Genomic DNA, 12152 nt, shown 5'->3' with positions numbered 1-12152 from the left:
GGTATCTCTGTCTGGTTTTGGAATGAGGGTGATGGTGGCCTCATAGAATGTCTTTGGGAGTATTCCTTCTTCTTCAACCTTTTGAAAGAGTTTAAGGAGGATGGGCACCAATTCCTCTTTATATGTTTGATAAATTCACCTGTGAAGCCATCTGGTCCTGGACTTTTATTTGTAGGGAGTGATTTTATGACTCTTCAATTTCATTTCTAGTGATCGGTCTGTTCAGTTGGTCTGTTTCTGCTTGATTCAGTTTTGGTAGGCTGTAAGATTCTAGAAAATTGTCCATTTCTTCCAGATTGTCAAACTTGTTGCCATATAGTTGTTCATAGTATTCTCTTATGGTTTTTTGTATTTCTGCTGTATCCGTTGTGATTTCTCCTTTTTCATTTCTAATTTTGGTGATTTGGGTTCTTTCTCTCCTCTTTTTAGTGAGTCTGGCCAGGGGTTTGTCAATTTTGTTCACCTTTTCAAAGAACCAGCTCTTGGTTTTATTAATTTTCTCTATTGTTTTTGAGTCTCTATTTTATTGATTTCTTCTTTGATCTTTATAATTTCCTTCCTTCTGCTGACTTTAGGACTTTTTTGTTCTTCTTTTTCTAATTCGTTTAGGTGGAGGGTTAAGTTGTCAATTTGGAATCTTTCTTCTTTTTTGAGAAAGGCCTGTATTGCTATAAATTTCCCTCTGAGCACTGCTTTCACAGCATCCCATAGATTTTGAGAGGTTGTGTCTTCATTATCATTTGTTTCAAGGTAGTTTTTAATTTCCTTCTTGATTTCCTCATTGACCCATTGGTTTTTAGTAGCATGTTTTTAGTCTCCATGAGTAGGTTTTTTCTCTTTCTTTTCCCATGGTTGATTTCTAATTTCATGGCATTGTGGTCAGAGAAGATACTTGAGATAATTTCTATGCTCCTAATTTATTGAGATTCGCTTTGTGTCCCAATATGTGGTCGATTCTTGAGAATGTTCCATGAGCATTTGAGAAGAATGTGTATTCTGATTTTTTGGATGTAGTGTCCTGAAGATATCAATTAAGTCTAACTTTTCTATTGTTTCCTTTAGGATCTGTGCTGCTTTATTGGTTTTCTGTCTAGAGGATCTGTCCATTGATGTGAGGGGGGTATTTAGGTCTCCTACTATGATTGTATTCTCATCAATATCTCCCTTTATGTCTGTTAATATTTGTTGTATGTATCTGGGTGCTCCTATATTTGGGGCATATATGTTGACATAGTAACATCCTCTCCTTGGATGGATCCCTTAATCATTAAATAGTGTCCTTCTTTGTCTTTCTTTATGTCTTTTGTTTTAAAGTCTATTTTGTCTGATATGAGCGTTGGACTCCTGCTTTTCTGTCATGTCTATTGGCGTGAAATATTTTTCCCCACCCTTTCACTTTCAATCTATATGTATCTTTTGTCCTAAGGTGAGTTTCTTGTAGGCAGCATATTGAAGGTTTTTGCCTTTTTATCCACTCAGCCACTCTGTGTCTTTTGATTGGGGCATTCAGTCCATTGACATTTAAGGTGATAATTGATAGATGATTATTTATTGCCATTTGAACCTCGTGTTCCAGTTGATTCTATGGTTCTCCATTCTTCCTTTCTTTTTTCTTTTTTTCTTTTCTTTTTTTTTTTTTTTTTTTGGTTGGATGGTCTCCTGTTATTATCTGCTTGAGTGAATTTTTTTTTTCATTTTTTGCAAATGCAATATTTGGTTTTGGCTTGTGGTTGCCCTGTTTTTTAAATATGCTAACCCCTTCCCATAAATGTGTGTTTTAGCCTGATGGTCCTGTAAGTTCAAACACTTCATTACTATATTAAAATTAAGAAGAGAGACATACATAAACACAAAAAGGGTTATTTACCTCCTAACATCCCTTGCTCACATTTTATGGTTTTGATGACTCTTTTTTATTTTTTCTTTTTAATTTTATTTTGTTTGAAGCATGTTCATGATTAAATCTGTATGCTGGCTTATTTGAGTGACTGCTCTCTGATTGCGGTTTCCTCAGTCCTAGTTCTTCCTCTTCTTCTTTTTTTTTTTCATTTCTTTTTTCTTCCCTTTCCTTCCTTTCTTTTTGTTTTAGAGAAGCTCTTTCAATATTTCCTTTAACCTGGGTTTTGTGTTGCTGTATTCTTTAAGTTTTTGTTTGTTGGGAAAAATTTTTATTTCTCCTTCAATTTTAAATGATATTCTTGCTGGATAGAGTATTCTAGGTTGCATATTTTTTCCTTTTAGCACTTTAAATATCTCTTGCCATTCCCTCCTGGCCTGGAGTGTTTCTGTAGAGAAATCAGCTGATATTCTTATGGGGGTTCCCTTGTAGGTAAGTAACATTCTGTTTTTCTCTTGCTGCCTTTAGGAGCCTCTCTTTATCACTAACTTTTGCCATTTTTATTATGATGTGTCTTGCTGTGGGTCTGTTTGGGTTCAGTTTGTTTGGGGCCCTCTATGCTTCTTGTATCTTGAATCCAGTATCCTTTAGACTTGGGAAGTTTCCATCGATAATTTCTTCAAATATATTTTCCATTCCCTTATCTTTTTCTACTCCTTCTGGAATTCTTATTATGCGTAGATTGGCCCGCTTTATACTATCCCATAGGTCTCTTATATTGCTTTCCAGTTTTTTGATTCGGTTTTCTGTCTGTTGACCGGATTGAGTGATTTCCATTATTCTATCTTCCATATCACTGATTCGTTCTTCTGCATTATTCATTCTGGTTTTTACTGCCCCTAGTTCAGTTTGCATCTCTGCAAATGAATGTTCTAGTTTTTCTTGGCTCCTCCTTATATTTTCTAGTTCCTTTCTGAGGGTATCTGCATTACTGTTCATATCTTCTCTTAATTCCTTCATTATTTTCACTATTTCTCTTTTGAACTCCAGGTCTGTCTGACTGCAGAGATCTGTTTCATTGCTGACTGTTTTAGGTGAGTTCTCCTGTTGGTTTGACTGGGGGTGGTTTCTCTGCTTCTTCATCTTGCTTGTTGTTTTCTTTCTCCCGAGGGAGTTGTACTCTCCGTAATTGGGCAGTGTTTGCCTTGTCACTGCCGTGGAATATTTCCTGAGGGCTGGCGTTGTTGGTCAGTCTTTTTTGAGGCAGTGTGGCTTTTCTGGAGTGTTGATGGGGCTGACAGTGTTTCTTTGAAGCAAAGGAGGACTTCCTGAGGGCAGACAGGACTGGGAGGTCCACCCCACGATGGTAGCAGATTTCACTTGGTCATGCAGAGCTTGCTCTGGTGTTTTTAGGCTGTGGGGTTCTTGCAGGGGGTTGGCGGTGTTGGGCAGCTGTTCCTCAGGAGTGCAGCACCCCCTGGGGGCTGGAGCAGCTATCTGGGTCACTGAGAACGTAAGAGGCTCTTCCCTAGGTCAGCCCAACTCAGAAGGATGGCCTGAGAATGTAGGCGGATCTTTTCACAGTCTGGCCGAGCTTGTTGCAGCTTTTCTGGGCTGCAGGGGCTCTTCCAGGGGGCTGGTGGTGCTAAGCAGCTATTCCGTGGGAGTGGGGCACCACCTGGAGGCTTGGGCGGGTAGCAGGGCCACTGAAAACCCAAGAGGCTCCTCCCCAGGGCAGCCTGACTATGAAAAACCGTCTGAGATCTTTTCCCGACTCAGCCAGGCTTGTTGCAGCTTTTCTGGGCTGCAGGTGGTCCTGCCTGGAGCTGGCAGTCCTATGCAGCTGGTCCACTAGAGCATCCCCTGGGCGCTTGGGCGAGTAGCATGGCCGTTGGAAACCTAAGAGGCTCCTCCCCAGGGCAACCTGACTCAGAAAAACCGTCAGAGAATTAGGCCGATCTACTCACAGCCTGGCTAAGCTTGTTCTAGCTTTCTGGGCTGCAGGCCTTTTCTCGGGGGCTGGTGGTGTTTGGTGCTGCTCTGCGGAAGTGTAGCCCCTCCAAAGGGCAAGCAGGCCTGTGCAGGGACAGCCCCTGCGGTGGTAGGCTTCAAGCAATTGTTGAGGTCAGCCCTCCTGGATGGCAGGCAGCCCCAGGTCCGGTGAGAGCGTAGGGCATGGTGGGGGTGGGGGGAGGGGATGCACTGGGAAGCACAGCTTTCAGCTAGCTAGCAGGCCTGTAAGCTTGCTGTGACGTGGAGGGTATTCTATGGGGACCCACCTCTTCTTCTCTCCCCTCTCCAGCATGGGCGTAGACCAGGCTCTTCTCCCAGGTTCCCTCTGATGCGGCTTTCCACTTCCCCGCTCCTAGAGTATTGCTCCCTTCCTCTGCAACAGCTTTGTTTTCTAGTCTCCCAGGCAGTCTCTGCCCCGTCAAATGGTTTCTAGACCTCCCAAGCAGTTTCCGCTCTGCCCCGCCCCCCTAGCCCGGGGACTAATCTCTGGAGCCGAGGTCTCAGTGCCCAGCCCCCACCCAGGCATCCCCCAGCCCCCTCTAGGGGACTAACCTTCAGAGGCGAGGTCTCGGTGCCCAGCCGCCCCCCCAGGCATCCCCTGGCCCCGTCTCGGGGACTAAACTTCAGAGGCGTGGTCTTGGTGCCCAGCCCCCACCCAGGTGTCCCCTGGCCCTTTCCCAGGGACTAACCTCTGGAGCTGAGGATTCGGTGCCCAGCCCCCACCCAGGCGTCTCAATTTTTGGTGACTGTGCCCGTAGTTCAGATGGTCCATTGGGTTCTTGATCGGCTGTTCCGTACACCAACTTACTGCTACACTCTTCTCTGCATCTGGAGATTCTTCCGGTCTGTGTGATCTTTAGCCCGGTAGGTGACTTTCCAGGGTGCAGGATCCCTTTCTCCTCCGCAGTTCCCTTTCGGGAGTGCCCGTCCCGCTTGGATTCACCTTTTCTCACTCTCCTCCTTTCTCCCGTTCTGCCCAATAATGTCACGAACTTCTTGCCGTTATTGGAGTTTAGGTTCCTCTGCCAGTGATTGGTTGCTGTTCTGTGCGAGTCATTTATTCTGTAGATGTGCTTTTTTTGTTGTGTTTGTGGGAGAGGGCGAGCGTGTCCCCCTACTCCTACGCCATCTTGTCCTCTCTCAGAGTGTTCATTTTAAATAGGAAGTTTTCAATAAATCTGAATTCTGCCTCTAGTTCTCCCTCATGATGTTTACATTTACCTTTTTTTTTTTTCAGAAAAACTTCAGAAAATAAATGGTAATATTTCTGATATCCCATTGCTCTTCAGCCCCTCTGAAGAGACTGGTTCAACCTTTCATCTTGTCTGCCGCTTCATCTGTTTCGCTTGTGTCGGCATGCCTTTCTCTTGCACGTCCTGTCTACGGGCTCCACCTCAGTGTTTTGCGTGGGACTTTTCCCACGTTCCTTCTGTCCATTTCTGTTTGCCTACCTCCTCTGCTCTGCCATTCCTTCTCTTTGCAATGCATGCCATGCCCTCCCGATAAGGACTGGCTTTGCTTCGGTCTTTCAGGCACTTGCCACAGTTTCATGAAGAAGTTGGTGAGATGCAAAGCATTACGCTGAGAGGGAGATGGTTTCTCTTCCACGTGTGTTTCTCGAAAACATCCAAACACAGGGGCTCTGTCGGGACTTCCAAGTCAGAGGGGCCATTCCTACACAAGTGATAGCTCTTCAAAGACTTAAGGGATGGGAGATGGCCCCAAAATGGCTCAGTTAACGCCCTCTGCCCACTGCCCTTTCAAAGCCTAAGTAGCATATGCTATCATCCATCAGTCCAGAGTGTGCCAGGGTGCCCCTCTTCCACTGGCCTTACCCTGGGAACCAAGTATTCCCAGGTATAAACATGTTACTTCAGTTTGCCTGCTGTTCGAAACAAAAGCCAGGCCTACTGGTTGTGTCATTTTGTGTGTCTCAGAGTTCTGCAATGTCAGTTCCCTCCGACGTAGGCTTTTGAAAATTGAGAGCAATCTTCAGTTCCACGTAACACATCTTTTCAGGTCCTTTTGGATTACTCGCTTTTAGAATGCTTAGTTTTCCTCCCCAGAAGTTATGTGAGATGGCATTACTAGCCTCTTTTGTTTTGTAAGGGCCACACCCACCGGCACAGGGACCTTCCAAGGCTAGGGGCTGACTGGGAGCTGTAGCCACCGGCCTACACCACAGAAGCAGCAAGGCCGGGTACCGGCCACCCCTGCGAACCACACACCACAGCCCATGGCCACGCCAGAGCCTTAACCTCCTGAGCGAGGGCCGGGATGGAACCTGTGTCCTCCTGGATACTACTCACATTTTTTCCCACTGAAGCACAAAAATTATTCCTCCTTTTTTTTTTTAAGTGATGTAGTATTGCTTAAAGCATACCTATATAGTCAATTTATAACTTGTTAAACATATTTCTGCATTAATAAATGCTTTCCTCTATTGAACAGAGTGGGTATTTAATTGTGCCCACAGAATGTGTCTAACAATGCCAGAGAGATTTCCAACAGTGTTATTGGACAAGAGAAAGTGTATATGACCTAAAGTCTTGATTCCTTATATCATAAGGACTCCTACGTACTCTCTTTTAATAAAATGTCATTTCTATAGATGAGCTAATCTATTGAAATGTGCACACAAGTTCTGTAAGGGACATCAGTAAAACCTTGAGTCATATTATAGAAAAGAGATGAAATAAGTGCTCAGTTTTCTAACACTTTGCTCTTATACTTGTACCATTTGTTTTTCTTTACTAACTTATTGCTGAAAATTATATTTGCCCCATATACATGAGTCAGCCTCAACATCCATTTTATTCCGTTTCTTTACTCTTGGATTATGAAAGATTGGTTTCCTGAGACATTCTTCACTCCCGTGTTAAGTTAACAGGAATGGAAAGAATGTGATTAGATCCATGCTCCTTAGCTCTTTGACTTTCTTCATTAGGTGATAAACATGAGGTAATTTTGAAAGCAGTATTGAAAATTAAATTAGTTTTTCTTACAGTTGTGTTAAATAAAGAGAACTAGAAACCATAAGTCTTCAAAAGCCATGACCCAGATGTCAGTCATCCCCTTTCTCAGCTGCTGTGGCATCTTCCAAAAAGACATTTTCAGGACTGATACATGTGTTTCACACTATTATAAAAAGAGTGCTTTCCCTGAAAAGCATCTTGTTCAATGTGGCATAGTCAGAAACACTTTCAAAATGAAAAATCAATATCAATCCACTCTACCAAAATAAATAAAATCATGGAATTGGAGAAGAGACTTGTGGCTGCCTGATGGGAGGGGGAGGGATTGGGAGCTTGGGCTTATCAGACACAACTTAGAATAGATTTACAAGGAGATCCTGCTGAATAGCATTGAGAACTTTGTCTAGATATTCATGTTGCAACAGAAGAAATGGTGGGGGAAAAAAGGTAATTGTAATGTATACTTGTAAGAATAACCTGACCCCCTTGCTGTACAGTGGGAAAATAAAAAAATTATAAAAAAAGAAAAAAGAAAGCAAAAAATAACTACTAAAAAAAATTTGTTATATAATTATTTTATTGAATATGCATTCTGTTGTCAATTTTGAATTATTAATCCCACACCTAGAAATTTTCTTCTTCTTTCCCTGTTGTTTTGATGATTTCCTCATATTTACATGAGTCTTTTTTTAATTTATCTTTCAGGAGCCCTTCAGGATGAGATTGGTAACTTTTTCTGGTCTTTTTTTGGTGGGGAAGGTATATTTCCTAGAAATATTCTCTTTGTTTCTTGCCTTCCTTTGCTATTACTTTCATTTACTGTCTTCCAGATGATTACCGTGATTTCATTGTAAGATTTGTTAAATGAAAGGAGTTGGGCAAGAAAAAATGTGTTTTGAAGAATGTTGTTTTCTCTGAAATAAAAAACTTTCTTTAGACTGGGTTCTCTAATGTGTCCTCTGAGATAGAGTGCCCACTGTTTTGTACCTGATATTGTCCTGATTTTTAGTGTAAACATTCAGACTCCAAACTTGGTTAGAGAGAGAAGTTTTTCCTTTTGATTTACACACTTTTTCTATTATAAGTTCCTCTTGTAGTTGACTGATGAGTCCACTTTCCTTGAACATACCCTCAAGTGATCTGTCTGTAAATATATTTTCCTGATCTGCCTGCTTAATTTCTCTTTCCAACTTTAGTTCTTCTTCTTCTTTTGTGGTTATTTTAATCCACTTTAACATGTATTTGACAAATTTCTCTTCCTTCATGATATTTTTATGTTGATTTTTCTATCCCACTTCCTTGGTAATGTATCCTTATACTCTAAGGCTGTCTTATGAAGAATTCTTAAACTCTTTTTTGGTACTCTACATGAATATTTTATGTTCTCATGTCCCTACATATCATGTAGTACTCCTAAAATTGAAGGGAACTTTTTATTTAGAATGGACCAGAAAGATTTCTCATTATTTTTAAAATGTGAATTACTTGACCAACATGCAGATATAACCATTAGCAGATGTATGGCTTTAAGTGCATCTTCCTCATGAAGTCAAGAAATCCTCTCATATCTATGGGTGTTTTGTGTTTTCTCTCAGCTAGGAGGAAGGCTCAATTCAAGAAAGGTAAGTAAATGGTTGTCTCTCAGAAAGCTTCCTTCTTCCATCTCTCTTGGGTCCTGTCCCTATAGCAGTATGAGAGAATGCAGGCATAAAAATTAAAATGTCTATATTGGGCAAAGAAGCCTTTGCTTTTCTTTCTCTAAATTTCTGTAATGAATTCTCTCTGAAGTGTAAATGAGGAGTGATTCAGCATGTTCTTCCCCCTCTCCTCTTTCCTTTCTTCTTGTCTTTATCTTATGCTCCCTGCTTTGTGTTCCACCTCTGTCCCTCCCACATTTTGTTGCTTCTGTATTTCTACCTATATCTTAAACCTGACCATTTTAACTTATTATCTGTATCTTAAACCTGACCGCTTTTATTTATCATGTTTCTTAAAATGCAATACGGAGGTAATACAGAATAGAAAGAGGAAGTCTGAGGGATTCAAAACAAGAAAAGGGATAATGACAGGGAGCAATGGAAAAGATAACAGGAGGAAATGGAGAAGGAAAAAAGCTAAAGGGTTTCCTATGTTTTCTTTTGCAGCCTGGAGGGATGCTCCAATATATCCTGGTGAGTAACATGGCCTATGATGAAGACAATCCTACTGTCTAGGATATTTGCAATGAACACCTACCATGTCCAAAAATAATATGCTGAAAATCAAAGAAAATCCAAACCATAGACAACATGAACTCCATAGATTACTCAATGTTTTAAACAGATAATAATTTGTTTGAAACATTAAATTATACAAGGTTTTTCATTTTTTAATTGCACTTTACATTGTGTTTTGAGCATATGCAGAGTGATTTTCATCAGCTAAAATCTGAGGACACTAACATGAAAAATACTTTACTTGGTCAGATACACCATGTTCCCTATTTTCTCTAAAACATCCTAACAAGTTTATAGATATTTATCCTACAGGGATGTTGACTTAGAAGACACAGAAAATGGGTCAGGTCTCAAGTCAAACATAATTTAATAGATTGTAAAAAGAAGTTGAAGTTATGAAAGAATATTTTTCTTGGTTGCTATTATTCTTTTTTTTTTTTTTTTTTTTTTTTTTTTGTCTTTTTGCTATTTCTTGGGCCACTCCCGCAGCATATGGAGTTTCCCAGGCTAGGGGTCTAATCGGAGCTGTAGCCGCCAGCCTATGCCAGAGCCACAGCAACTCGTGATCCGAGCTGCGTCTGCAACCTACACCACAGCTCACGGCAACGCCGGTCGTTAACACACTGAGCAAGGGCAGGGATCGAACCCACAACCTCACGGTTCCTAGTCGGATTCGTTAACCACTGCGCCATGACGGGAAATCCTGGTTGATATTATTCTTGACATAATCCTAGGGAATTTATACTCATGGTCTTCTGGTCAGACAGGCAGATTTATTTTTCAGATGGTGGGGTCTCATGATTATTTTTTACCTTATAGATTGGAGGAAAGAAGAATTCGAAGCTGGTGAGTCTATCAAGATCCAGCAGGGAACTTGCTTTTTGTGGAGTGGCTGGAGGATTCCTGGGTAAAAGTGAGCTGGATCTACCCAGGGCCAGAGGAGTCCTGACAGAACGGGAACCCTCTGGCCCATGCCTACAACCATTGCCAGAAGCATGATAGTCCACTGGTCTTTGCAGCAAATGTGACCCTGGATGAAGCCACTGCCCACCCTGCCCTCCTCGTGTCTGAAAGAGGGAGGCAAGTTACCTGGCAAGAAACTTGTCAAGATCTTCCCAGCTCCACACAGAGATTCAACTCCATTCCCTGTGTGCTGGGTCAGCTGCGCATCAACTCAGGGAGGGCCCATTGGGAGGTGGAGGTTGGGGACATGCAATCTTGGGACTTGGGAATTTGTAGAGAAAATGTGACAAGGAAGGGGGCATTCATTATGTCCCCACAGAATGGTTTCTGGGCCATTAGGCTCTATGACGGGGACTACTGGGCCCTCACCTCCCCGGAAACTTCTCTTCCTCTAAGAGAAAGACCCCTTAAGGTGGGGATATTCCTGGATTATGAGGCTGGAGATGTATCTTTCTACAACATGACAGATGGATCCCACATTTTCACCTTTCCCCAGAACACATTCTATGGTGTCCTGAGACCACTTTTCAGACTTTGGTCCTCTGACTCGGGCTCCCTAACCATCTGTTCAGCTGAAGGAGAATGTACTGATGTAATTCATAAGCCTACCCTCCAGGTGAAATGATCACTTTGCCCCATAGAAGATGGCACTTCTCCCCCAACCAGATATATAAATAGATTTTTTCCTAGTCCCTACTGGTTCATTGTCAATATGAAGCTCGGGGACTCAGATTTAATGATTGTCCCTCATATCAATTCTCCCTCTTTTCATTGTGTATTCTTTCTCATTATTACCTTTTCCTATGACAGCCTCCTTTAAGTACTAGATTTCCTAGACTCCCCTGGTGCATGTGATCAAAGGATAGTGGTGTATTAAAAGGTGAATTACAAGGATGTGTCCTTAAAGGAAAATTGTGTCTTTCTTTTCTTCTTTACTTTTCTTCTGGCTATAAAGTGTTATGATTAATGGAATTCAAAAAACATATATGACCATGTAATATGACGCAGATGGTAGAGAAATTGAAGTGGACTTGGGAGTCTGTCAACTCTATGGAGCCCCTCTATTGCCCTCAATTCAATTCTAGAATTCTTTTCATGAAACGCAAACATGTATGTCTTTAATCAATTTGTGTGTTGGATATTTGTCCCTTGTGATTGATTCTTACCCTTACTGGTGCCCTCTCCCTTTAAGTTGGGCAGCAGATGACATCCACATTGAATATGCAAGTGAAACTGGAGGTATAAGTCCTGTACTTGGTTACATAGCTACTCCTACTCCTGCACTGTGTCAGGCTCATCAGGCCCCTTTATGTCTCCTAATTCATTCGTCATTCCTGTCTTCACTTCCTACCCTTTTACCTACTTGGTGTCATGGCTAATAATTTCAAGTATTCTCTTCCTAAGAAATGGAAATCCTGGTGTCATTTTTTTTCTGCCACAATAACTTGGCAAAATACAAATACAAATTAATGTAGTCATCTACTTATTTTTTTGGATGGCCACACCCTTGGCATATGGAAATTCCTAGGCCAGTGACTAAATCCAAGCCACAGCTGAAACCTATGCCACAGCTGTGGCGATGCCAGATCCTTTACTTCACTGAACAGGACCAGGGATGGTACCCATACTTCTAAAGTGAACTGAGCTGAGCCTCTGCAGTAAGATTCCTAACTCTCTGCCTCACAGTGGGAATTCCTCTACTTATGATACTGGAAGCCTGATATGCTATTAAAAATCATACAAATGAGTAGATTATTTTCTTTATACACGTGTAGTCACTTACCAATTTGTGGACACTAGTACTATCTGATAATCACCCTATGCATCTCTAGCCATTTGCATTCCCATATTTTGCAGTTAATTTTATTAAAAATTCTAGTTTCTCTAAATGTCCAACTCTACCACCCCCTTATTCTCAGTTTCTAACTGTATTTCATTTTTGAATATGAAGAAGAAGAAGAAGAGGAAGGAAGAGGAGGAGAGGAGGAAGATAACAGTTTCCAATAATTCTATCACTTTTTTTTTCAAGAGTCAACACACCAGATGAACCTCATCAGCTGGTTTTATGATTAATCTAGGTTTGATACAGCATAAGAGATAGCCAGATTCTTAGGAGAGTAATCTCCTTATAAAGTGATAGATAACAAG

General features: G+C 41.5%; 1 protein-coding gene across 3 annotated transcripts in view; it reads left to right on the top strand.

Annotated features, from left to right (window-relative positions):
• LOC106508184 (butyrophilin subfamily 1 member A1-like) overlaps positions 1-10910 on the top strand; it is a 54597-nt gene extending 43687 nt beyond the window's left edge. For all 3 annotated transcript variants that reach the window (XM_021081424.1, XM_021081423.1, XM_021081422.1), the window contains 5 exons: positions 7531-7551; positions 8421-8447; positions 8970-8996; positions 9861-9887; positions 10061-10910. In XM_021081424.1, coding sequence (XP_020937083.1) covers positions 7531-7551; positions 8421-8447; positions 8970-8996; positions 9861-9887; positions 10061-10629 — 671 coding nt within the window. In that variant the 3' untranslated portion in view covers positions 10630-10910. The remainder of the gene's footprint in view (positions 1-7530; positions 7552-8420; positions 8448-8969; positions 8997-9860; positions 9888-10060) is intronic.
• The last annotated feature ends 1242 nt before the right edge of the window (positions 10911-12152 follow it).

Source organism: Sus scrofa, unplaced genomic scaffold, assembly GCF_000003025.6.
Source record: "Sus scrofa isolate TJ Tabasco breed Duroc unplaced genomic scaffold, Sscrofa11.1 Contig163, whole genome shotgun sequence".
NCBI lineage: Eukaryota > Metazoa > Chordata > Mammalia > Artiodactyla > Suidae > Sus > Sus scrofa.
Note: the sequence above shows the minus strand (reverse complement) of the source record. Positions and strands in the feature narration are given on the sequence as shown.